Source organism: Mycteria americana, chromosome 7, assembly GCF_035582795.1.
Source record: "Mycteria americana isolate JAX WOST 10 ecotype Jacksonville Zoo and Gardens chromosome 7, USCA_MyAme_1.0, whole genome shotgun sequence".
Lineage (NCBI taxonomy): Eukaryota > Metazoa > Chordata > Aves > Ciconiiformes > Ciconiidae > Mycteria > Mycteria americana.
Genome location: NC_134371.1, coordinates 38,382,256 through 38,409,104, shown reverse-complemented (window position 1 = coordinate 38,409,104; position 26,849 = coordinate 38,382,256). Strand labels below are relative to the sequence as shown.

Sequence of the window (26,849 nt, the reverse complement as noted above, 5' to 3'; positions counted from 1 at the left end):
GGTACCCGGGATCTCCGCCGTGCGGGGCCGCGGCTCCCCCCGCACGGCTCCTTCCCCTTCCCGCCCGCCATCCCGCCCACCGGCGGGGTCCCCACGCCGGCTCACGCCCTCCCCCCCCCCCCCGATCCTGCAGACTTACCCCAGGCTCCCGCTCAGCGCCGGCGGGGCACCGGCCGCCTCTCCGTCCCGTCCCGTCCCGCTCCGCTCCGCCTCAGCGGCCCCGGGCCCTGCCCCGCCGCCGCCTCCCGGCCGCCCCGCGCCGCCCCATCGCCGGGCGGGCAGGCGGCCCCCGGCGGCCCCGCCAGCATCCCGCGCCCGCCGCCGCGATCGGGCTCCGGTGCCGCTGCCGGCCCCGCGCCGGATCCCGCCGCGCTCCGCGGGCGCCGCCGCCGCCCGATAATATATGCAGGGGCGGCAGCCAATAAAAGGCGCCGCCGGCCTCCCCGCGCCTTCCCATTGGCGATGCCGCGTTCGGCGCGGGGCGGGGCGGCGCGGCGCGGCGCGGCGGGGGACACGCGCGGCCCGGCGCGGGAGTCGCGGCCCGTGGGCGCCCAGCCCGGTCACCGGCCCGCACAGCCGCGGGGGGCTTCCGAGCCCCGCCGGCCCCTCCCCTCCCTCCTTCCCGGCCCCCAAAGCCGCGTGTCCCCGCAGAAGGGCCGGGTGGGTCCCCCCACGGTGGTGGTGCCGGGGCGGGGGTTACGGCCTCGAGGCCCCGGTGGCGCGCTGGCACCGGCTTCGTGCGGACTTTAAAGGAATCCTGGTTGTGCCAAATTACACCATCTATACCGATAAATGATTAACGAGGTTCAAGGATGTCATGTGTGGGGTGTTACCGGCGATCGGCGGGAGGATGCCGCCGGTGACGCCAGATTTACCATTCTCTGCTGGTTTATTTTTAAATGTTTTATTTACCTGTATGTAGTATCCACGCCTCCTACCAAGCCCCTCGTTTGCTCCTCTTTGTGCGGTGTTAGGCATTAGCAGGGTATCACTCTCAGGGATGCACCCCGTTTCCAAACGGGGGCTGAAAGGATCTTCTTGGTGACCCCTTCTGAATACTGCAATTGCACTTTTTTTTTCAGGAAAACTCCTTTTAATGAGTGTGTGTCCCCTGGTGAAAGAAGAGCAGCGAAAGAGTCTGGCGGAGGCCCTCCAAAGGGATTTCCCTGTGCCCCGCAAAAGGGAGGCCCATGCCCTGTCCTACAAAACAACGCTGCTCATTTTTGCTGATTTTTTAAAAATTTTTTCTGCCAGCAGCTGCAGCCAGCCAGTGCTGGTGGGGGACGGTGCTGCTGAAACACTTTCCCAACTAGCTGACTTCTGAAAACACCCTCACCGTTATATTTTTAGTGCTCGGCTCTGATTTTTAACAAGGCTGGTGTTGAAAATGGGTAATTTCTGGTGAGCTTGGCTTTTCCAGCCCAAAATATAGTGGGTAGCTGGGAGGGTTATTATAAATCAGAAACCGGTCTCGGGAAAGGCATCCGCTGTGGCTTCTCTGCTCAGTGTGTTTGGGGCACAGCGGTGTCCCCTCGCAATGCCCACACTGGGGGGCTTCATGGCTGGCACCAGCGGAGGAGAAATTTGGGGAAATCCCTGCAGCTGCTGCATGGTAAGAGGGAACTCTCTAAAAAAAAAAAAAAAAAAGCAAGATTTTTTTAAAGTACCACATATCTGCTGTGTGTGGTTTTCTTTGGAGGTGCCAGGCGGGATGGAGCCGTGCCGCACACAAGGAGCCAGCGCAGAGCTGGTGAGATGGGAGCTCCACTTCCAGGGCGGCGATGCCTCCACACCCCTCTTCTCCGCAGGTGTCAGCTCCGCAGGAGGCAGGAGCCTCCAAGGAGGAAAACCAAACCGGCGTGGCTGTGTGTTCCTGCTGCTGTTGGGTGCTGGGATGGGGCCGGGCCTTTCATCCCACACTGGGAGAGGAGAATATTTACTGTCAGAGCGTTTTGGCTGCAGAACCACGGGTGCCTGCAGGAAGGTTTGGTAGCTGGGCAAGCCGTCGGTGCTGCTTTGAGCTCACTTAGAGTGCAAATAAAAGGCATCCAGTGCAACAAGAACCAGCAGGTTTGGGGTTGGCCCTTACACTCCCAGTACCTTTTTTTTTTCAAAACACACAGGCTTGGGGGCTTTGGAGCTCTGTGACTTCTCCTGGGGCTTTGGAGGTCTGGGATTTTGGAGGTCCATGACTTCTGAGATTTTGGAGGTCTGGGATTTTTGGAGGTCTGGGACTTCTCCTGGGGCTTTGGAAGTCTGGGACTTCTGGAGGTCTGGGACTTCTCCTGGGGCTTTGGAAGTTTGGGATTTTGGAGGTCTGGGACCTTGGAGGTCCATTACCTCTGAGATTTTGGAGGTCTGGGATTTTTGGAGGTCTGGGACTTCTCCTGGGGCTTTGGAGGTCCACAACTTCTGCTGGGATTTTGGAGGTCTGGGACGTTGAAGGTCTGGGACTTCCGCTGGGATTTTGGAGGTCTGGGACTTTGGAGTTCCATGACTTCTGCTGGGGTTTTGGAGGTCTGGGACTTCCGCTGGGATTTTGGAGGTCTGGGACTTCGGAGGTCCGTGATTTCTCCTGGGGGGTACCTGTAAGTTATTCTCTGTGCAGAAGGAGGCAAAGCAGCCGGGCTGGGCCAGGCAGCACAGGCACCCCTCCCGCCGCCGCATCGCTCCGCAGCCTTCCCGGTTTTCCAGGGATGCGGGGAAAAAGGGGGGAAGCGGAGGAGGGGGGAGGCGCGGGGCCGGGGAAACCGAGCCTCCCCGTGCCGTGCCGAGCCAAGCCGAGCCAAGCCGAGCCGAGCCGCACGGGGAGGCGCCGGGCCCCGCGTCCCCGCCCCTCGCCGCCGCCGCCCGCCCGCCCGGCCGGCGCTGGGAGCGCGGCGCGGGGCTCCAAGATGGCTTTGGCCGGGCTGTGCGCCCTGCTCGCCGGCTGCTGCCTGGCGGCGGGCAGCGGCCCCGCCGAGGCGGCGGCGGAGGCGGCGGCCAAGGAGCTGGAGTGTAAGCTGAAGAGCATCACGGTGTCGGCGCTGCCCTTCCTGCGGGAGAACGACCTCAGCATCATGCACGGCCCCTCGGCCGCCGAGCCCAAGCTGCTCTTCTCCGTACGCAACGATTTCCCCGGCGAGATGGTGGTGGTGGATGACCTGGAGAACACGGAGCTGCCTTACTTCGTGCTGGGTGAGCCTCCGGGCGGGCCTGCGGGCAGCGCCGGTACGCGGCGGGTCCCCTCCCCTCCCGGCAGCGGGCCCCGAGCATCCCCGGCTGCGGGGCTCCTCCCTGCGGCACCGGCGTGCGGGTACCCTGCAGCATCTCGGCCCCGGTGCCGGTTCACGCCGCTGCAGCATCTCGGCCCCGGTGCCGGTTCACGCCGCTGCAGCATCTCGGCGCCGGCTGCAGCACCGGGCTGGATGCCGTGGAGATGCTGCAGGCCTGGGGTGCTCGGTGCACCCCCGGGTTGTCATCCGCGCGGCTTGTCTCCAGCTCAGTGCACGGCCACCCGTGGCTTGTGCTGGCAGGAGGCCCGCAGTCTGCTTCCAGCGTAGCTGGCTGGAGGTGAGGGTTTCTGCTTTGTCTGCCCCCAAGCAGAGTCACTTTTCCTGCAGCCTGGTGGAAAAATACTCCGGTGCCTAGCATTTCCCATCCCGCCTGTGTGTGCTGTCTCCAGTACTCCCGCCCCCAGGTTTTAGGCTTTGGCCTGCTCACATGGTCCAGGTGGTTCCCACCCGCTCTAGCCAGGCCTCTGTGCTTCACCCACTGTGTGAGGCACATCTGCCCAAATCTGATGGGCTGCTTCAGTTTTCATCCACCAAAAAAGCCAACGGTTTGCTCCTTTGTTTATGCTGGGATCAGAGAAAGGCCTCTGCCACTTGTGCGCAGGGACCTGCTTCCCTCCGTGCCACCTGGAACAAGTCGCTGAGATTTTTAATTTTTAGTGATATTAGTGCAGAATACCAGTTTCCTACCACCGCCTGCACGTAACCCCCTGCCCCGGGCAAACGCCGCCGTCACTTTCCTAGCAGCCCCGTGGGGACTGTGCACGCCTCCTGCAAGCCTTGTCCATCCGTCGCTGTTCCAGCAGCACCTTGGGTGCCCTGTGAAGTTTTTAAAATACCACCCTTGTCTGGATGTTGTCCCCAAAAATGAGGCACTGGCGTGTTGCTTTGTGTGACGTTGCCCCTCTGTGCCACCCTTGTGTGCGGGCAGAGCGTAACAGTGGCTCCAACCCGTTTTTTCTCCCCTGTGCTTCATCACCTCCCTGGCCCCCAGACCCTTCTGTGTGCAAAAAAGCCCCCGGTCCTGGGTGCTGCGTGGGCTCGGGCAGCGCTCACCGCTGCACGGGCATCCCCCTTCTCCCGTGAGAAAGGCAGAGGCAGGTGGGGGGCTGTTGATGCCATGGGGAGGCAGGGGGGGAGGTGCGGGGACACCCAGGGATGATTTGCTCAAGGCCAGGGGCCATGCGGGGAGGGGGCAGCGGGCTGTGCTGCCCCCCGGTCCAAGCCCTGTGCTGCGGGATGCTGCGGCGGAGGCCGGAGAGCGTTGCTGTGGCAACGGGGCGGCAGCGCAGCGGATGCAGGGGACGCGCAGGCATGGCCGCCAGCCCCGCGCCGCCTTGACGCCCCAAAGGTGACACGGGCGCTTGTCCCCTGCCCGCCTCGGACCCGCTCCCAGGGAGCCGGACCCTGATGGGCCCCGGGGCCTGGGATGCTGCCAATGGGGAGCATCTGGGCAGGGATGTGTGGTGCTGCTCGGGCGGGGATTTCCCCAGGGATTTTTCAAATCCACGAGGTGCCGAATGCTGGGCAGAGCGGGAAAGGACTCACCCGCCCTGACAGCCCACGCTGCACCCAGGGCTTGCACTGGTGATGCCAGGCAGGGGTTTGCTTTCACTGCCTTCTGCTTATGGCCACCGGTCAAAAACGAGGACGGCTCGCCCCATGTCAGCACACCCTGATGTCCTGGTGGTGGCCAGGCTCTCCTGGGCATTGCTGCCTGGGACATCGGTCCCCCGAGCGCCTGTGGGTGCACCGGGCTGCGCCAGCCCTCAGCACGCAGGGGTTTGGGTTGTGGAGACACAGAGGTGGTCCCAGTACAGGTCTCTCCCCTGCAGGATGCTGGGGCTGGGGGCTGGCCTGGCAGGACAGGGCACCTCACGGGCCCCCTGTTTGCCAGGGTTTTGGCTTGGTGACTCCTAGGAAATGCCATGTTACATCTCCCTCCCTCCCGTGAGAGAAAGGCTTGCTTTGAAGCTGGTGTGGCCATTCTGCCACGTGTGGGTATTATTATTGTTGTTGTTGTGCTGCTTTGCTATGTCTGGGGGGTGGTGGTGGTGGTATTATTATTATTATTAGCCTGGGTACTGCTTTTGCATGGCAGAAACCCTGAAGTTCATAGAGGTCTTGCAAGACCCAGACTTAGTAACTCAGAGGCTGCATCCTCTGGAGCCAGAGAGCCCCCAGCTCAGGAAACCCATGGGGCAGAGAGCATCACTGCTGGTGCTGCACACTCGGTGGGGACGTGGCCATGTCGGGGCGATGCGTGGAACTGGTATTGGCAGCTGTTTGTGTTTCCACAAGGCTTATGCGTGGCTGGAGGGTGCAATTGAGCATCCTTCCCAGGAACCTGGCTTCATGCAGTGCTGATTGCACTGTCCCCAGCAAACCCCAGACCCATTAATTGTGCCCACCTTGTTGCATTTGGATGTACAATAGTGTGTCAGAGCAGTGGATAATCCCCACATCCGCCTCTGTGCCTCTGAGGCAGGTCTGGTTCAGGGTGTCTCTACCTGGGAGAGAGCTGGGTGACTGCTCCTTCTCCTCTTGGTGGTTTTCAGATCCAGGGCCTGTGTACAGGGAAGGGGTTCCCGAAGGGAGGGGAGCTGCCCACCGGCTGGCAGGGGCTTGGACCAGACTCCAGGGTGCTGCCTCTGGGCTGGGGAGGGCCTGGGTGTGGGCTTGAGCACTGCAAAGGGCAGGCGGTACTCCACGGGTGGCACCTTGGCTCTGCCATGTGGGGTCTTGAGCAACTCACTCGAGGTTGCTCTGTGCCTCAGTTTCCCCACGAAGATGGCGGGAGCATCCGGGGAGGTGGCTGGGGCAGGCTGGGGCGGCAGAAGGGGAAGGGGCGAGGGGAGCAGCCAGGAAAGGGTCAGGACTGGGGAGCCAAAACGTATCTGGGTGTCATTCCCCCTCCAGCCCTGGCTGTCCCCTCAAAACTCCCTAAATAATTCAAGTGCTTTCAAGCTTGGCTGGCATTCATGGAGACTGGCATGCGTGGTTTCCCCTGCCTTGGTGGCACCTCCCTGCCGTGGTGGCCGAGCTGGGCATCCCACCGATGGGCACATGGGTCAAGGTTTTTCCATCAGCCAGAGATGTGCAGGGGTCTTTGGAGAGCCACATATGTTGCTTGCTAAAAATAGGGTGCCAGGGGTGTGTGTTGAACTGGACACCCCAAAAATGGCTGTCACTCCCCACCCCTGACGAGATGCTCCAGTAACACAACCAACTTAATGATGAGTGTGGAGGTTGTGGGCATCCCCTCGCTGCTGGTGGGTGGTGTGGCAGGGACTTTGGTGGACCCCCCCCGAGCCAAGCTCTGCCGGGGTTCACCTGTGCCAGTAGGGACGATGGGGACCCAGGGACTGTCTGCCTGACCTCAGGGTCTGTGGGGGGTGGCATCCATGCCCTTCATGCGTTTGCTTCTCCCCGTTGCGGGTAGCAGTGAGCTGTGGCTCAGCCAGGTGCTGGGGGGGATGCCCTTGCTTTGGCTTGCCCTGATCTGCTGCCCTGCAACTTTAGCTTTATATTTATCTTTACCTGAGAGGGTGAGGCATTGCTTGCTGCCTGCTCTCCGTGCAACTTTTTTGGGTCTCACCTTCCGCCAGCCGTCCAGATGCCAGAGACAGGTGTGTCGAGTGCATTGGTGCTCAGCCCTCCCGAATGTGGGGACCCCGTGGCTGCTCCCATGTTCCTCTGAAAGCAGAGGGATATTTTTTGGGATTACTACCCTTGGTTTATGGCGAGGGGAGGCACTTGGGCAGGGCTTTCAGCTGCTTCGTGGCTCCCTTTGCTAATGAACGGAGCATGTTTTAATTGCGCTGGCTGCCTTCTTGTGCACGTGCTGCCTTGCTGCTCAGGAGCAGCTTGGCAGCACGTGGTCCCCACGTGCATCACCTTTCGTGCTCATACCCATAAAAACCCACATGATTTATATGTATGTCCTCAAAGAGACCCTGACGCCATCCCCCGCCCCGTTTTGCTGTGAGGTTTTTTCCCATCTCCTGAATTTTTGGGAAGCCACCAGGGCATGGGAGCAGGGATAGGGCTGCTCGCTGGTGCGCGCCGGGCTGCCTGCATTTAAAAGCACCGAGTTTCATCCTGCTTTAAATCAAGGAAACCTCCATTTGAAATGGTCATCTTTCATCTCGTTTTGTGTTTGTTGCGTTAGTTGTATTTTTTCCTGAAGGGAGGCTGAGTCTCACTGGTCAGTGGCCATTACGAAATGCTAATTAGCAGCTCAATATTCCCTGTCCGCTAACCTTCACACCCCCTTCTTCCTTGCTGCTTGGCTCGGCAGCATCCAGCCACATTTGATATGTCATTAACTGGATTCACACTCCTGCAGGCTGCTAATTTTTGTGGGCCCCATCCTTTGCAGGTTACAAACTGGCGAGTGGGGTATTTATTAGCATCATAGCTTCCCGCAGCCCCTTGGGCTTGGAGATTTGCAATGCAATTAAAAACTGCGTGAAAGACGGCATCTTTGACTCCTTCGCCCAAGTAATGCACTCGATACTTGAAAAGTGAAGTCTTGAAATGCAGTTTTGTGCATAAAATGGACTTGAGGAATGAGAAAGCGGAGCTGGTGGGTCGAACCCATGCTTTCTGGGTGCTGGATAATTCAAGATTTTGAAATACTGGATGGTTTCTCATGTCCTGTTTTTTTTTTTTTTTTCCTGAGCATGGAGGAGCTGAAGGAGCTTTTTCTGCCTCCCTGGTTTCCAGCCCAGCTGCCGTGCCCTGAAAGGGGGGCAGCGCAGCCCCTCGCCCCCTGACTTCCCCCGCTCCCCACCGCCCTCATGGGAGCCTTGGCAGCAAAGGATGGGAGAAGGTTCTTAACTTCAATGACTTTAATAGATTATCATAAACTCAGGCCTTAATACAAGCTGTCATGATTTCAAATTATCTTACTTTTAAATTAAATAGATTCCTTTTTAAATACAAAATCAATTCTAATTTTTTAGAGGGGTGAGATTTTTCAAAGGCACCAATGAGTTGGGCATATTTAACAGCTCTTGAATATCTCCCCGAAATATCTAATCAATTTTTTTTGTTAAATCTCTGCTAAGCTCTTGACTGTGCTGGTGGATGCTCTGGCCGTGTCGTCCCTGGGTTAATAATGGGGGGATAGCACTGGGGGTCGTGGGGATCCGAGACAGACTGCCGCAGGGATGCAGGCTGCCGCTAATCGGGGTGACAGGCCACCGGTGCACCTGCCTGCCCCAGCTCTCCTTCCAGGCTGCACGGGGAGGCGGTGAGATGTGACACCCGTCGGCTCTCATCCACGTCCCGTGCGTCTCCCAGCCGCTGTGGACTGCGGGAGGTGGTGTCCCCTCGCTGTCTGCCCTTGACCCCTGGCTCCTAAACGGCCTCAGAGGAGGGAAGCAGGAGCCAAGGGGCTGCAGGGTTGCGTTATCCCTTTTCTTTTTCCCCACTTCTACGTCAAGTGAGAAGAGCATCCTGATGGGTTTTGGTTGGGGGTTGCTTGGCCCCACTCCTCTCGCTTGGGTCTGGGCGCCGGTTGTGGGTCTCGAAGCTGGTGGCACACAGGGCAGCTCTTTGGTCCCAGCTCTCTGCGGTGGGAAAGGGGGTCTCGGGGTGTTGCGGTGCTGGTCCCCACTCTACTTCATTTCCAAGGGAGGTGAGGGCACCCCAGTATTGCTACTGGAGCTCCCCTTCCCCATCACACGTCCCCATCCTGCGAGACCAGGGCACAGCAGAGGGCTGCAGTGGGGCTGGTCCCACCACGAGACCCACAGCATCGCTCTGGTGCGAACCTTGCACCTAGAAATAGGTGTAATGGCAAAATAATGGAGCAAATATTAAGAAATTCTTAAGTACCTAGAGAATAACCGAGTTAAATTATACCAGAGGAGCTCAATTGCCTTGCTTAGATTGATTGAATTACTAAATGAGCCTGACTAATGGAATGGAGTGGATATATTGGACTTTTACTCGAGATCCTGAAATAATTTCTCTAATAAGATTGTGAGCCATTAATTGAACTTGGCTTTGATCCTGGACACCGTCGCATGCACTGAAACCTGGCGGTATGATCTATGCTCCCGCGTGCCTGGCCGAGGGGGCGGCCGCTGGCACCTCCCTGCTGGGTGGCTTGGAGGGCAGCCAGGGGGTTCGCCAGGGGGGTCCCAACCCACCCATGCCAGGACCTGCGGTGGGGAAGGGACCCTGAAACGCCCCATCTCGGCAGCCCTCCTGCACCTTGGCAAAACCTGCCCTGGCAGTGGGATGCACTTAATTCCTTTCCGCTGCCAGCAGCTGATCGCCTGGCCAGGGTCCTTACCCCAGTTCCCATCGCCATGGGGTGAATTTGAGATGGATGCTTTGGGGTTTACATCTCCTGCCAATCCAGGGGTGCGACCTTCTTCCTGTGTGCTCCTGGAGTGGTTGGTGCTAGTGGTGGGACGTTGTCCGTAGCATCCAGAGCACTGCCGGCTGCCCAGTCTGTGGTGTGAGATGCTTCCCTCCCCATTGCTTGCCTCCCCCTTTTTTCTCCATCGGCCCAGCCCATCACTGAGACCTCAGTGCTGCTGCACCTCCTTCCCCCTCTGATGCCTTGGTGCTTGCTTTTCGCACTGGAGGCATCCTCTTGGGTGCTGGCAGCAGAGGCCAGCGTGGCCCAAAGGGTGCCACCAAGGCCCGGGGGCTTGCAGAGCTTCCAGCAAAGTAGAGAGGGACCTGCTGAGGGGATGCATCCTGCCCTGGACCTGCCCTGGAGCACCTGGTGGGACAGGACAGCTCAGCTAATAGGGTTTGGGGTGCAAACTGCTAGTGGGATCCCGTTCCTGCCCTTGCTCTTGGCCATGCAATGTAAACCTGACCTCTCCACATCTCTTTTCCAGCTGAAGGATGGGCCAGAGTGAGTGAGGTGACCTGCTCAGAGCCACTGAAGCACTGAGCGCACCCCCCATGCCTGGTCCCACACTCTCCTTCAGGTGATGGAGCCCAGCACCAGCCTCAGCTACGAGCAGGGGCAGCCCTTAAAACCCAGCAGCCAGGGTGGAAAATGCTGCAGGAAAGTGGACAGCACCCCGGGAGGAGCATGGGGTTCCCCATGGCCAAACCAGGGGCGACCGAGGCTCAGGAGGAAGGCACAGGGTGCACATCCCCATCCTTATGGACACCTTGCCCCCATGCTGTGCCCATCGGCGACCCGCTCTCTTACGGGGACTGGAGGTTTCGGGGCCATGGTGGATGTAGAGGGCCTCTTGTATATTTTTTCTTAACCAAGGAAAAAAAAAAAGTAAGAAATAGGGATTTCGTCTCTGGGAACCCGTTGCCACAGCAACCGTGCATCCAGCCGGCTCCAGTGGCAACGGGGCTGGGAGGGGATCTCGCTGACCCAGAAAGCAGCGGGGGGAGCGGGCCGTGGGGCCGCTTGGCGTTTCAGTGGTGGGTGTCAGGGTCCGGCAGTGCCCGGCAGGGCGGGCAGGGGACCGGTGCTCAGCCGAGCAGGCTGTGGGGCCCTGGCCTCCTGTTTTGGCTGGATGTGCAGAGCGATGCTCCCTGCTCCCTTTAATCGCTCCCAGAGCGCATCCTGGCAGGGATGCTCAGGCTCGCTCCCGTTCCTGTGCCAAGACCTGTCCCAGTTTCAGGGGTCGGGCCGCCCACGCGGGCACTCCTTGAAGGCCCCCAGAGCTTTGCAGGCATGATTTACCCCCAGGAGCTGGCTGTGGTCCACACGGTGGAGGGCACCCTTGGGCAGCCGCACACCTCCCTGACGCCGCTATCTCGCCTCTGCCCTGCTCTCCCCATGCCGGCGGCATTTGCTTCTGGGCCACAGCCCATTTCCTACCTTTTTGGTTTTTTTTAAATGGTTGCTTAGCCAGCTAAATGGAGGCTCTGAAATCATCTCTCTTGGAGTCTCGCTGTTAAGCCGTCCTTCAAATTAAGGAATTTTTGCCTGGCGGGATTAAGGCAGTGTCTGGATGGTGACGGCTCTGTCATTTAAGACTGGCTGTCCTTTTACTTGCGAATTGCCAGGTTCTGGCTTCTCTGCAGCCAGCCTGGCTGTGGCCGGCGGCTCACCCCCAAGCAGCAGCACGCTGGAGGCTGGGGGATTTGTCTAGATAAGGGAAGACTCTTGTTTGCCAGGTTCTGGCCGCCCCGCTACGGCTTAATGCTGAGAAAGCGCCTGGAGGAGAGCATCCTCCACTCCCACACGCTGCATTGGTATTTCTGATCCTGTTTTGCTGCCCTGCAGCCAAGGGATGCTTGGGATGGATGCTCACTCTGCGTCTCCAGCGCTGGGCTCTTTTGGGTCTGTTTTGGGATGTGGTCTAAGCTGACCCCATGCTTTGCTTTGCTGCGGGGCCTCGTTTGCCGGTGATGGGCATGGGCAGGGGTCTGAGCTTGACCCCTCCGCTGTGTCCTGTCTGCAGAGCCTGAGATCTGCTGGGGAAGAGGCAGGGGATTTTTTCACCGTTTATAATTGAAGGGGGGGTAAAGGGTCCTTGGGACACCCTCTCTCTGGTGGTGGCATGTTGGTCACAGAAGTTTGGGGTCCACGGCCCTGATGCAAGAGGAGACACGGTCCCTCTCCTGGCTGGCTCTGAGGCATTTCAGTAATTAGGATGACTAACGAGCGTAGCAGAGCAAGCAGCTATGGGGAATGCAGAGAGCTAGCTTTGCTCCCGTGGGGAGCTGATCCAGCTGAAAACTAACGTGGTGAAGTAAAGAAGTTGGAGAAGGGTTGGAGAAGGCGGTAAAAGATGTTAAGGAGACCCTGCCCATGCCCTTGCACGGACACATTGCTTCTGCTTGGCCCAGCAAGGGCTGTGTTGCCTTGGGAGTGCTCCCCGAATTGGGTCCGCGGTCCAAGTGAAACCATTGCCTGGCTGCCAGAGCCCTTTGGGATGGAGGTCTGCCTGGTGGGCAGGGGATGGGCAGGGGAAACCGGGTACAGGCAGGACCTTGACCTTGGTTTTTGGGGGTGACACCTCCTGTTTCCCTCTCCTGCACTCCTACGGACCTCCCCTGCCAAAAAACCTGGCCAGGATGTCACCGTCACAACACAGTGGCTGCCCGGGAAAGCAGATATTAGCAACCCCGAAATATCCCGGGGACAGGCTCTTGTGTGATGGGAGACAGTTACCATGGAAACCTCCTTCAAATAAAAAAAAAAAAAAAGAAAAAACCCTGAAATTTAAAGCAGCCCTTGTAGCTCAGAGGAACTGTAGACCTTATTATGGGTTTTGGCAACCCCTCTTTTTCTTTTATTTGTTCCAGCTAAAAGCTCCAGGAGACAAGGCAATTAATTTGAGCATCCCAAGGGGAGCGAGAGAGGGAGGGCACGGTGCTGGGAACCCACTGCCCGGGCCGGTGGGCTCCCAGTCCTCCCTGGTGCCGCTGCCCTGCGGCCAGCAAATGCCCTCCCGTAATGGGTTTTCTCCACCACGGATGAAGCAGCAGGGTGGTTTTTTAGAAGAGGTGGCTTAAAAAACCCCTTCCTAGGTCCATAGGTGGAGTGTTGGGGGGGTGGCTGGGTGTGAACGAAAGGTTCAGGGCGCTGCAGGAGGAGTGAGGATGCGGGAAACGACGACGGGGCACAGCTCCAGCATGGGGACGGGCGGCTCAGCGCAGGTCAGGGTGATTTGTCTTTCTGAGTGTGGCATCAGGAGGTAGTGCCCTTTCTCCTGCCGAGAAGGGCAGCACAGCATGGTGGCAGGGGGGCTTCTGCGGGGATCGGTCAAGCTGGCTGGCTTCGGCGGGGATGGGGAGACGCCTGGGAGAGGAGACATCGTGCTCCCAAATTTTCTTGCCAGGGTCAACTTTGCAGCTGTGGCTGCAGGATCCCAGGGGAACTAATTCCGGCTCAGCGCAGACTTTAAATTGCTGCGGTGCTCTCAGCCCATCCGCTCCCCTAATGATGTCCCCAGTGTCCGCAGCCACTGGGAAATCTCCTGGAAATGTCAGGTTTGGACCGGAGAGCCCGCTGTGCCTCCCACCACCCCAGGCTGGCCTCCCACCGTCCCGGGTGGCGGTCGTGCCGGTGCGGACCAGTTTTCCCATCCCAGAGGTGCATCTCCCCAACGTTCCCTCTATCGCTCAGCCAGAAATAGCTAGGCTCTGGGTTTCACCGCTTCGGGAGAGCTCTGGAGAGGAGCAGTGATGGGACTCGAGAGCCATTGCGCTGCCATGGAGCTGCTGGCTTTCTTGCTGGCAAAAGGGGCAAGCCAGGGAATTTGTGTATGCAGACATGACACATGCGGCCCGGGAATTTGGGGGGAATTACAAATGTCTCTGCTGGCCCGTGAGCCGGGAGCTGCAGGGGTCTCGTCCCAGCTCACGCCAAGGTGCAGCTTTAGCTGGGCTGGGCTTTGTGTCCAAACATCTGCAAGCAAGACAGTGCCTAAAACATCCTTCCAGGGAAAAATCAAACCGGTTTTATTAGCTTTCCAGCAGGAGCTGCTCTCTTCCTTGGGTGTGCCGTGCTCCTGGCGCGCTCAGACCTGGTCGGCAGGAGAAATAGTGCAGCCCCCGCAGTGGATAGTGGAAATGCCTGTGAGCTGGGGAGGGGAGTGCATTGCATGCATCGAGCCCGCTTAGTCAACCTTGGACCTGGGCCGGCTTCCACGGCTTTTTATGACCACGTTTCCCCCTTTTCTTGTTCGTTGAGTAAGGCACATCGCTGGTTAACAGCCAGAGGACTCAGCCTTAAGCCACTGGCCCCGAGCATCCCCTGCACTAATCCCACGCTGGCTGGCACAGACTGGGGTGAAGGGGTGTCCCGTGGGCACTGGGGCTGGGAGCTGAATGAGGGATGCGGAGGTTCCCAGGAGGGGCGTGGTGCATGTCTCCCCATGGGACGGTGGTGGCACGGTCAGCCCGGGCTGGATCCAGCCACCTCCTTGTAATTAAAGCTCGGTTGCCAGGGAAGAAGGGATTTCCATGTGCCCTGGGATGAAAGGCAGCGTGCATGTGAAACACAGCCGTGCCGGCAGCAGGAAAGCATCGGGATGATGGAGGGAAGGCAGGAAAGGAAAGACCACGAGGTGGGAGGAGAGGCGCGATGGCAGGAGGTAGAAAATAACTGGAGGGACGACACGAAAGCCGAGGGGCGTTAGGAGCAGTGATGGAGGGTACTGGCAAAGCCACTCGTCGCAGGTGTGAGCTGCAGCATCCCTGGTGGCTTCTTGAAGCTGTCGTGCACGGAGCCCAGTAAAGCGCCCTTTGGAGCTAATCACTGCAGGAATTAATGGCTGATTTCACACTGGGTGGCAGTGTCTGTGCCCTGGGAATACCACTGCAGAGGCCATGGCTGTGTATTCGGCCAGTTTCTGGCCAAGGAAGGGAGGAGGTGGCAGGCTGGCCTGCTGAGCTCCAGTCTTGGCAACAGCCAGAGTCCGCGGGGATAAAGCAAAGACGTGGCTGTAAATGTAGGAGTTTGCAGTTACCCAGTGCTCAGAGTCTGGCAGGGCTCTTTGCTCTCAAGATACCAAAAATGCAGCTCACTCCTAGCCTGATTTAATTTTGTTTGCTTACAGAAATGCTGCTTATTTGCTAACATGGGATGCTGCTTCCCTTTGGCGCAGGAGGAGCAAGAGGCAGCAGCCCCTCACTCATAAACATCCCAGTCACAGGGGTGCTGCCCTGGCCCGGGTGACCCTCGGCGCTTTGCTGTGCCCCTTTTTTTCTGGCCATCCCAGATTTCAGCCCTAGACTAAGAAAATAAGTAGATTTTCCTCCTTTTTTTTTCATGCGAATGCGAGGGAACTTTCTGCCCGTGGTTATGACATTGGGGTTTCCTTTTTCCTGCCAAGGGCGCATGCCCTGCCTGCAAAGACAGGCAGGTAAATACAGGCAGGGCTGTACTGCTGTGTGATCGCATTAAAGCTGATGGGTGCTGAAACCGAAGAGCGGCGTTACATAATTTGGACTGCAATGCAGAAGCGCTTGCTTAATTTTTAATTATCCAATTGCCGCACGTATGTAGCACTCAACCTGGGAAGCGGGGTTGGCCTTCAGGCACGTGTGAGGGGGCTTGGCTGGCAAAGACGATGGGAAAGCCTTCTCTCGTGTTCCCGTCCCTCCCGGCAAGGCGGGAAGAAACGTGTCCCCGTGGCACCGGCATGCACGGCAGGAACGGGGCTGAGCCGCGGCGGCTGGGAGGGAAGCTCTGCAGCCACCCCGGGGACCGAGGGGTGTCCCATTGAGCAGTGGGAGAAGGAATGCAGGTCTGCAAAGGTCTTTGAAGTTTCTCTGCGTCACAGTGTTAGATAAATGGAAGACACTGGGGCTGCTTTGCATCCAGATGTCCCATAGCTGCTGGTAAAAGAGCCCCGAGTGCCTCCTGGTGTGGGTTTGTTGGTACGCGGGAGAAACGGTGAAGGAGCTGCCGTAGACCGCAGCTGTGAAGCACCGTTTCTTCCCCTCCCTATTCTCCCCCTCTTTCAAATCCCCACTCTGCACTTTCTGTCCTTCCTACAAAGGCAGCCACCTCGGAGCAGCTTAGGCTTCAAAGTTCCCAAAATAACAAAGGTTAAAATAAAATAAAAAAAAAAAAAAAAGAGTTGCTGCAAGATCAAGTCAGTGCCCCACTTGCACCCGGGCTTGGAGCTTCAAAGTGGCTGCAAAGAGCCCACTGTGGTGTCTGTGGTTGGGCTCAGGGTCCCGTCTTCATCTTCCTGAAGTCACGGGAAATTTGGCAGTAGCCAGGATGAGGCCGCGGGTAATTGCATCCACTGAAAGCAGCGGGGGGGTCCTGCTGCTTTTACTGACTGTGGGGGCAATCTGGAGAAGGTGTCTCATGGAGGAGAGGGTCGTGGTGGCTGCGGTGATGGGCAGGTCCATGCGGGTGAGATGGGTGTCCCCGGGGCTGTGTCCTGCACCTGCTGGTCCTGTCCCCTGGCCAGGCAGGTGGGCAAACAGCTCCTTGCGGCAAGGCTCCATGCTCAACACAGTGCTTTGTGCCTCTGCTGGCTCCGCTGATTTATATAGATCGTCAATATGACAATTATATACACCTGCAGATTTAATTACCTCCATTTTCTTCAGGCGGCGACAGATTTATGCCCCTATTCACTTCCTGTAAATCTGAAACAAGCTTGACTAGACCCAAAAGTCCTCCCATTGATCACCCCGCACTGACTGGTCTCTGGCCCTCTTGACAAGCTCTTCTTTCAAGACTGATAAATTCAAGATGCACAGTCAACTTTTTCCGCTTCTACATCTTTCTTCCTTCTTTTTCTTTTTTTCCCCCTTCTCCTTGTTATCTTTCAAAGCCTCTCCACAAACTTGAATATGGAGCTTGAAATCGGGTAAGAGCTCCCAAGTACCGAAGAGTTTATGACATTAGGCTGCAGTTGGCAGTAGCCCATGCCTGCCTTCTCCATCCCAGTATGGGGCCACTGGTGGCGATTCATCCTGCCCCCAAGACCAGCATCGGTCCCTCCAGGGGAGGTGGGAGGAAGAGGAGGACCACCCCTTGGAAAACCTCTTGGCCCTGCTGTTTGCAGGAGAGCGGACAGGGTTATTTCAGTCCTGTTTCACCCCCTGGGAGGGCCACCTTATCTCTCCCATGCCCCAGAGGAGAGGCAGGTCCTGGCTCTTCCCCCAGGAGATGAGGAATGAGCAGCCATGCTCATTTCCTGTGCGGAGCATGAGAACGCCAAAATAATGTCTAATTTGCCCAACCTCTTGGCCTCAGCGCAACGAGCACTTAAACAAATTAGTCTGCAGGAGCAGTCTGAAGTTTACCCTTGAAGTGAAGTCCATGTCATCTCTGTAATGCATCCCTCGCCTCCCCTGCCTGTCCCACCACCGCTGCTGCCTGACCTCGCCTGTACGATATGCTCTGATGTCTTGCTAAGTGCCTGGCAGATGGGCTGGAGTGGCTGGCCATTACCTTCCCTGCCAGCCCACGATGAATATAAATAGCCCTTTGCCTCCCCGTGAAAATCGCTGGCTGGCTTGGAAAGCTGAAGGTAATCTTGGCAGGCGTCTTGGGTCAGTAGGGTCTGATGGCACGGAGGGCCGGGGTTTGGGGGGGGGGTTGCTGGCTGGGTGGCAAGAGGCTGTCTCAATGGGAGGGAGCTGCCTTGGGGTCTCCTTCCCCCAGCGAGGCAGTGCCTGGAGGAGCAGAGGGTCTCAGCCGCTCCTGAAGGGACACGTTGATGTGGCATGCATCCTCAAAGGGTGGCCTGGGCAGCACCTAGCTGGCTTTGCAGCCACCCCCCATCCCCAAGACACTGGGCAGTGTGGGGGACAGCAGGTTTGTCAGCATCTCCAGCCATGGCAAGTAGCTGATACTTGGGGGAAAAAATGTAAAAAACACAGTATGTATTGCATGGCCCTTTCCCTACTGCCGAGGTCTGTGCTGCAGGGATTTCTCAAGCTGGGATTTGCCTCTGGGCTGTCTGGCTCGATAGCCGCTGGTCTTCCCTGAATTCAGTTCCTTTCTCAGTGTTTTCTTACTTTGTGGTGGATGAAACAGAGCCTTTTGTTAGTTTTTACACTCCTAATTCTTGCGAAGTGAGAAATAGTCAATAATCATTGCCTTTCCCACTGCTCCACTGGCTTCATGATTTTATAGGCTTTTACCATGTCCCTGCTCAGTTATTTGTTTTCCATGCTGAGGGGTCCTAACGCAGTTGGTTTCTCCTCTCCACAAAGCCGTTTGTGACATCTCATCTTCCTTGTACCCCTCTTCTGAACCTTCCTAGCTCTGCCTCCTTCATTATGAGATGGCTGACCTGAATACCACTTGCAGGATTCGAGATTGGCTTGCTTTCACCAAAGTTGAATTTCACCTGCCCACTTCCTTGCCCACTTTCCTCCAGCACTTCACAGCTTTAGCTTTGTGGAGACTAAATTTAGCGTTGGTGACCAACTTTGTCATTCGCCTCCTCTTCCAGAGCATTTCTGAACAGCTGAGGTCCTGACAAAGATCTCTGTGGGGCTTTTTGGTAACCTCCTTTCATTGTGAAAACTTACCTCTTATTCCTCCCCCTCCTGGTGGGCTTCAAGAGGACCTTTCCTCTTATCCCAACCCCACTTCAGTGCTTTGGGAAACTTTGAGGGTAGATTTTGACAAGGACTCTTTGAAACGAGTCCATCAAAATGGATCACCCTTATCTACTGGCTTACAGTGTTGAGCAACCTGTATATATCCACGCATCTACCGGTTCCACTAACAAACGGTCCAGGGCAGAAGTAGGATTTACCGGTCTGTAATTTCCATAATGCACAAGAGCTTTTTTAAGAGATTGGGGTCTTCTCTGCCAAGTTTTGCTCCTCCAGTTGCTCACCCTTTCTGAGTGATAGCTGGTGTGTTGGTGGAGTTCAGCAGCTGCCCTCCTCCGCTGCTCGTAGGTGAGCACCATCTGGGCTGACCGATTTGCTGGGAGGTGATTTAGCCAGGGCAGTCATTTTCCATGGCTGATTGGGAGCTTCTCTGTCATTTGGGCTCTTTCCATGGAGACCTGGGCTTCCTTCTGGAAGAGGTGATGTGATGGCGTTGCAGGGTGGGATATCAACTAGAAATGTGGTCCTTTCTGGGATTTAAATATCAAACTTGCATCTCATAAGTTGTTGTCACGCATCCTCTTTATTTTGCTTTTGCTCACTGTCGTGGTGTGGAGCTTTGGTTTTTTTTTTTTACATGACCATGTCTCCTGAGTGTTGGTCCAGGAGGTGGATTTGTCTCTCTTCCCACATCTCCTCTGTAGTTCACAGTTACAGCAGATGGGACCAAACTAACAGAACAGGAATGAAAATCAAACACCAGGGAATGTCCCAGCCTGCTCATTGCAGCCACATGCATTAGCCAAGTTTTCCCCAGTTTTTGGTCAAAATTGACAAATGCAGTGGAAAAATAACCTTGGAGGGGACGTCACACAGGTGCGGTTGGGCATGTCCTTGGGTCTGCAGGGAAGAGAAGGGCAATGGGGCACGTCGCGTTGTAAGGTCAGCAGCTGCAGAGCAAACCCGGTCGACTCAGACCCATTAGTGATGAATCAGTGTCCTTCGTTCTGCAAACGGCCGCGCGGCATGTCAGCCCCAGAGCGATGGAGGGTTTTGTTGTTAAAGAAAGGAATGAATTAGGGCCATGGCATATTCGGGACAAAAATCCCAGTTCAAGGCTAAAGCGTGGCTACAGCTTTGAAATGTAACTCCTTGATAACCTTCCCAAAAGCAAAGGCATCCTACGTTTCAAGGAGAAACCTGGTTACCTGTCAGCCTTGCTACAACAGCTAAGGGCTTCACGTGTACCAGCCCCACGTGCAGACGTTGTGGTGGGGTGATCTCTCTGACCTGGCCAGAGAGTGGCTCCAGATACAGCGGGTGCCTTTTCCCTGAGCCTTTAAGTTCTCCCATGTCTATGGGTCTTTTGGAAATTTTGCCCAAGGTGCCCTGTCCCTTGAAGCAGGTTCCCAATAGATAAAGTGAGGTTTGTGCTTGCTGGTATGGAAAAGCTGGATTGTCTTGAAAAGGCAGAATGAACTACAGAATGAGCTGGTTTTCCTACCTCAGACTGGAGACAGGAAAAAAAATGCAAATAAAATATGGATAGTCAGTGATGAATGTGATTTTTTTAAACAGGCCCATAAAAACATGTATATTATCCCATGAAAGATGTGTCACTAAAACCTCAGAAGTAAAAACGAGTTAAATATCAGGATATGCGTTTTGACATCTGAATTGATAGGAATCAAGGCCTGAGGTCCTGATAGAGAGTGCGAGTGGCTCATGGTGGGAAGGTCTCCTGAGGTACTTCAGACATTGGAGACCCTTGGAGGAATGCAAGGCCAGGGCTTGCTTTAGCTGAGTTAGAGCCCTTTAAAGGATGTGCGAGGTTTAGACACGGAGCAAAAGCCTTAGCTAATGGGGAACTTAAATAAAAACACAGTCAGGTTCCGGATGGAAAATAAGCCAGGTTTAAATGTTAATGAGGAAATATAAGTCCAAGTCAAAATCTGTGCTCTGCTGTATGAAATGAGTCTGCAGAGACTGGCATTATGGCAGAGTTCATTTGACTAATCGGAGGCGTCTATTAGTGCAAAACACTTCCAAATGGAAAGGAAAATTGTTTTGCCGTTTTTTTTTTTTCCATCAAAATGCTGGTTTGCGTTTTTAAGGAGAGTTGCTCTCTTTGTGTGCCATGATGCCAGGTCTCGGCGGGGGGACAAGGATGTGGGAATGGGTCCATGTTGGCATTGGGCTCGGGGGCCACGGTTTCAACGTTGCACCAGCTCGGGTGCAGAATTGCGCTGCAATGGAGGTGTTGCCTCCCCAAATTGGGAGATGCAGAGGTGTTGCCTCCAGAAGGACTGGGACAGCTTAGGATGGCTGTCCCTAGGGAAATGAGGTTATTTGGGATGATCAATAATGAAGCAGATATAAATCCTCCCACCTCCAGCAACTTCATCTGGACTTTCGTCCTCTCCTCAGTGTGCTCCTCTACAACCTTTCCTTCCCCCCTCCCTCCCCTTGCAGATGGTCTGGGAGGGGAGCAGCCACAGCCGTTATGTTGAAAGCATCAGCCGGGGTCTTTGGAGGCTGCTGCTCCTGTAGATATGAAGGACCTGGGCCACGTTTGATACCAGGTGAATGCGGCACAGCCTAATTAGTGGTATCCTACTGTTATTAACCCCTGACTCAGGCAGGCTATTTTTTAACAGAGGTGCAAGAAGTTAATACTAGTGCTAATGGCTTCATATCCAAGGCCTTAATGAAAGCCATGCAGGGACCAGGCCTATCATCAATATCTTTCAAACTTTGAACTTGAAATTATCCTCTCTCCCTGCCTTTTTTTTTTGGCTTTCTGCCCACTTTCCCACCTCCTCTGGGGTCTCCTGGCCCTGCAGTATGACCTGGCCATCACGGTTGGCACCTGCCAGCCCCATGGCAGAGCTGAGCCCCTACAGCATCCAGATAAATGGCCCCAGTTGGCTACATGGGTCACCGTAGCATCTCCAACCAGGTGATAGGATGTCTGCTTGGAGAGCAAGACAAAGATAAAAGTGGAATGCATTGGACTGGGAGAAGAGAGAGCAAAGAGATGCTGTGTTAGGGAGGAAGCTTGGTCTTGGTCTTCGTCTTGTCTTGCTCTTGGTCTTGCTTGAACCAAACTCCAGGAAAACTTCATGGGCAGAGGAAAGCATTTGTATGTATAATTTTTTCAAGTAGAAATGGAGTTGGATAGGGGCAGCTGGCATGTTGCTAATACCCTCGAGGAGAGGAGGAGGAGATCCAAGGATGAAGCTCACTCATCCAGGCGCTGCCTCAAGAGCCTTTGCCCAGGGCAGGAGCAGAGATGGTGGAGCAGCCTTGTTCTGCGGTGTGATGGAAGGGTCATAGCCTGCTGGTTTGGGGTGATGGCAGTTGATTTTTGGGGTGTTTTCCTCTGTTTCTAGCACTTCTGACTTGTGTGCAATGCAGCCGCAGGGTCGTGTTGTGATGTCTGGTGGGAGAGGATAATGCGCTCAGGCTCTGTGGCTGGATTGTGCTCTTTTGAAACAAGAATCCATTTTTTTATTGAAATACATTTTTCTTTTTAAAAATAAGCCTGTTTAAATAAATTTGAAATTATGACAACCTATTTTAAGGCTTAAATTTACTATAATCTATTAATCATTTAAATAACTTCCATCAAGGAGTCCTCCTCAAATATTAATGAGCTGAAGGGTGCTGCTTTTTCAATGATATGTCAGATCAGGGGGAAAACATCTTTAACTCTAGCTTTCTAAATGTCACAATGTCATATACTTAGTATCTATTATTTTCACTCTTTACAATGGAGCAAATGCTGGTATTTACATTTTTCCAAATGTCAGTACATTGAGTTCCTGTTGTGCATAAAAACTCTTGCCTTAATTACTCCTAATTTCACGTTAGCAGGCAGGTGCAAGGAGAATATTTTCTTCCATTTGAGTGAGTTCATTTGAAGTTGAGAAGCCGTGGGGAGTTGGGGAAGCAGGAAAGCTTGTTTTCCCCTTTCAGCCCATGAATAAAGACCAGGTGGGAAAGGAGGAGATCTGCTTTTTCAAACCCGCCCGGCTCCCAGGACAGGCTTTCAAAGGGGATCTGTATGCCTAAACATGCATCTCAGAGGTTAGAGGGAATTTCAAAAGTGCTTCTGGCTTCCTAGATGCTTTAACTCCTCTCTGTTTTGCTTCCCAGTGGCATCGAGGAGAGCTCAGCATCTCTCTGCTTGGGACACTCGAAGTGCACTGATTACCAGCAGAAATATGGCCCGTGCTGAGCAGAAACAATCTAACAATTCGCTTGCTGCAGCTAATGTTTCTTTTGATTAATCAAATCAGTTTGGGAGGATGAACCAGGTTCCTGATGCAGATTCCGCCCCCCCCCCCCCCCCCCGGTAGCTAGCTCACTTAAGGCAGCCTAATGAAATTAATTAACAGTAAATTTAAAATGTTGTTTTTCGGCACTGTAATTGAATTCCAGTTTTCATTTGAAGGCAGCATGAAACAAGCAAAATAAAGATGACAATTTGCAAAGCGAGAAGGGCTCTTTCCCATTGCCATCAGAACTCACAGCTACAAATGGGATGGAGCGGACGGGTCCGGCTGGACCGTTCCCACAGGCCAGTGACAGGAGGGAAAGCTGAATCTCACTAGGAAGCTCATCATGTTTTTAATGGTCAGTCCAACAAATGCAATTGAAGCTTGTATTTTCAGGAAAAATAACTAACGTGCAAATGGCAGGCTCGAGATGATGGCTGAGATCAAGGTGATTTGAGATGGTGATAAAGGTGATCTGGTCTGAGATGGACGCGGTGGTTAAAACAGTGCCCATCTCTCCTAGGGATGTGCTGGTGTCACCCCCACCTTTTGTTAAGCCCCAGCCATGGGATGTCCCTGAAATTTTGGAGTCAGCCAGGTGAATTTGGTTTGATTCGGCATTTAGCATCCTGCAGCACGTGTCGTGTGCCCATCCTCAGCTGCTCCTCCTGCTCGGGTGTCCTCTGCTGCCGTTGCTCCTTAGCCCAGCTCTGTCCGTCTGTCCCAGTGCCCCCAAACCCTGAAGTTAAAGGTACTTGAGGAAAGTCAGGGTGCTTGGGCAGAAGGTGTGGGTACATTTGCAGATCTCGGGGCTGTGTCCTGTGTGGGAAGCTGCAAAAAGTGGTTGAAGACTGAAAACCTCTGAATGCACCTCAATCAGAGCCAGAACTGCAGGTGCGATCGCAGCCACGTGCTCGTTTCTCCATTCACGAAGTACAGGGAAATATCCTCCGTTTGCAAGAATTTAGTGCCATGATCCCAAAGATCCCATTAGTGCCGCTGAGAAGATGTCCTATATTCTCCGCTCCCCACAGCTGAAGCTGTGTTTAACATGAAGCATGTGGGTGAAACCTGGCTGAATTAGGGCTGGAAGGATGCTGCTGGGCTCCCTGGCTCTGGCCCCAAGATGCTGCCAGCAAGTGCTCTGTCCCTGCACCACATCTGGATTTTTGGAGGGGCCCACATCTGGATTTTACCCAGAAATACGATCGTACTCCACTTTAACCCTTCAGATTGTGGCTCGTGTACGGGCAGCCATGGTGCTGGCAGGAGGTGACCAGAGGGAGCCTGCTGTTTTCATCCCTTGGTCCCTCCAGCATCTGAGACCAGCATTTTTTGGGAAGAGGTGAATGTCATCCATCACCCCTCTCCTCTGCCACATTTCCATGTGACCAGCTTTGCTTTTGCAGAGATCTCGGGCAACACGGATGACATCCCGCTGGTGCGCTGGCGGCAGCAGTGGCTGGAGAATGGCACGTTGCTCTTCCACATCCACCACCAAGACGGGGCCCCCAATCTGCCCGGCTTCGACCCCACAGATGAGCCCCAGACCGAGTCGGCGGAGGAGGAACTGAGGATCCTCCACATTTCTGTCATGGTATGTGATGGGAAGGCAGCCCCCGTTTAGGTGTTCAGAAACCTCTAGAAAATATAGGGGCTTTTGAAAAGCCATATATTTCCCCATCTGGCTCCAGCTGTCCTAGGATGGGGAGCTGAGCCCACCTTTGGGGGCTGGTTAAGATGCCCTGGGCACCTCTCTGAATGATGCTGCATGCAGGGTGCTTTAATATCGGGCTCCTTTAAACCTCTCCCTTAGTTTGCATCGCTTTGCAAATATGTTTGCAGGGGTGCCTTTATCCTCGGGGGGTGCTGGGCTTTGAAAGTCTCAACCACCTTAACCCGGGGTTAATTCACATTGACTTTGTTGGGAGACCTTTGCCCGGTGGTTGGTGCCGGGTGCCCGCTGCTCTGGTGCGTGACGGGTGTCACAGTGCCATCGGGCACTGTCACCACCAGTTTTATCAGGACGGCAGCCCCATGGCTGCGGTTTCACGGTGTGCAGTAAGCAAGAGCATCCCATGCGTGGAGGCTGCACATCTCCTCCTCCTCCCTGCAGAAACGTGGGGACAAGGTTTTGATGGCAGAGAAAGGAGGGTGAGACAGAGATCTGTGTGTTGGAGGTGGATCTGTGGTTTGTTGGGGTTTTTTTCTTATGTTTGAAAAAATCTGAAGAATCTGACAATTTTTGTGCCACTGGAAGATAATTAGCCGGAGACAATGTGCTGCCGAGGCTGCAAACAGGCTGTTTAATGGTGCCTACCATAATGAGAGCGTCAATAGCTCTTCCAGATTGCAGCCCCAGGCCAGTTTTCTCCTCCATCATTTCTGCTTGATTAGTCTCAAGGAAAAAAAATAATCACTGGCAAAGCCACCCCCAAAAAACATTTCGGACCATTTCCTTTTTTTTGTTGTCTGTTCCCAGCTGCTCCCGAGAGGGTGCATCACCTCGGGAGAGGCTGGCCCCGCTCTGCCACCGTGGTCGTGGTTTTCATGGGCACCACTGAATGCCAAGATGGAGACAGGAGTGCCCGAAACAAGGCTTATTATCGAGCTGACAAAAACGATGTCTGCAACTCATTGCTCTCGTACCAAAATGTGTAAATACAGATTGAATCCTCCCTCTCCTCCTTTTTCCCCATCACTCTCAGCTCCGCTCCAGCGGCATCTTTACGCCCTGACAAACAGAGGTTGGCTTTTGTGCCAGGAGTCAGGATCACGTGGAGTTTTCAAGGCTGATTTTCTTTCTTTCCCGTCTGGTTGCCAAGAGAAGAAGTGTGAGCGAGGGGCTGTATCCATCGTGACAGTGGTCCGCACGTGGACCGTGCGAGAAGCACTCCCGTGCCTGCCCAGCACAGGGCTCCTCTGGCAGCCGTCGTATGAGTGCTGGGTGTGGGGGGATGAAGGCAGAGCGGGATTTCTGTGCTCCTGTGGAGAGGAACTGGGGGTCTGAGGTGGTGCGCTGACCCCCTCCAGCTAGCACAGGGTGGAGGAGACTTAGTGCAGGTTTTGTTCCTCCCTTCAGAGCCTCTTGAAATCTCAAGTGGCCACAGGCTGCTTTTCCGCAGGGATAGTTTGAGCTCTCAGACTATCAGGGCAGCAGAAATGCAGTTTCAATTAAATAACAGGTCTTTTTTGAGAACCCACAGCTGCAGTCCTAAACAAATGGGTGTCCACCTGACTCGAGCTCCAGCTTGGTTTCCCTTGTTTACCAGCACAGGTGTATGGCAGAGCTCTCTGATGTTTGGGGGGTATAACGTGCAGCAGGACAGCAAAGGAAAGCCAGGAACACCCTGGTATTACTCCCATCTGCTTGTCACCCCATCTGCAGGTGGACCCTTCCTCGGGGTGATGGAGAGCTGTGACGTGGGACACCATCTCCCCAGGTGGGGATGGGGATAGCCCCCACTTATTTAAGGATCAGAGGAACTAAAGGGATTTGAACACGATAGAGAATTGGGCCCTGACTTTACCACTAGAAAACTCAGGATGAGCATGGCCAGACAGGAATCCAGCACCAGTTTTCAGCCCCAGCAAGAGATTTCCCGTCCTCCCGGCTGCAGGCTCCTGGCCGGAGAGATGCCGTGTACCAGCCAGCCCCACCTCCGTCACTGGACTGCTTGTCTCCTTAATCACTGGAGTTTCTTTGTTTTTTCTTTCTTTTTTTTTAAAGAAAGTTTGGAAGGAGGGCTGGGAGGGTGCATCGCAGCTCCATTATCCTGGGAATGAAAGAGGGTTAAACCGTAATGGCCATTAGAGCTCCTTTTCCAGCTCCTCTCCTGCTTCTCATTCAGTAATTCCCTTAATGTTTTGTCCTAATGGAGCAGATTATTACTATTATTTTATTTTATGGAGATCACCTATTGCATAGAAAAGAGGAGGGGGACCGGAGCCTCAGATGGAGGCTCCGCATGCTCTTTATTATTATTATTATTCTTGGCAGGCTGCGCGTAAAGGGCCAGCTTGGGCTTTCGTCTCACTGCTTCTATCTGTGTGCAGTGACAATGTCTCTGCAGGACCGTGACCTGGGGGACGGTGGCGAGGTGGCAGGGCCGGGTGCAGTTTCGGGGTCCCTCCCCTCAGGGCAGGAGCTTTTTCAGTCTCTTCACCCAGGCGTTCCCCAAACAACGCTTCAGTCATCTGGCTGTCTCAAGCCTTGATCTCCTTTAATCTGTGCTGCAGTTTCTGCAGGATACCCTGGGAAAATCTCCCAAGATTGAGAGTGACAGCACTGAAAACGGTTGGAAATGGG

The 26,849-nt window shown here is 55.0% G+C and overlaps 1 protein-coding gene across 1 annotated transcript in view; it reads left to right on the top strand.

The window, feature by feature from the left end:
* The first annotated feature begins 2,894 nt into the window (after positions 1-2,894).
* ASTN1 (astrotactin 1) overlaps positions 2,895-26,849 on the top strand; it is a 48,346-nt gene continuing 24,391 nt past the window's right edge. Inside the window, exons 1-2 of the mRNA XM_075509201.1 lie at positions 2,895-3,177; positions 23,950-24,137. Coding sequence (XP_075365316.1) covers positions 2,895-3,177; positions 23,950-24,137 — 471 coding nt within the window. The remainder of the gene's footprint in view (positions 3,178-23,949; positions 24,138-26,849) is intronic.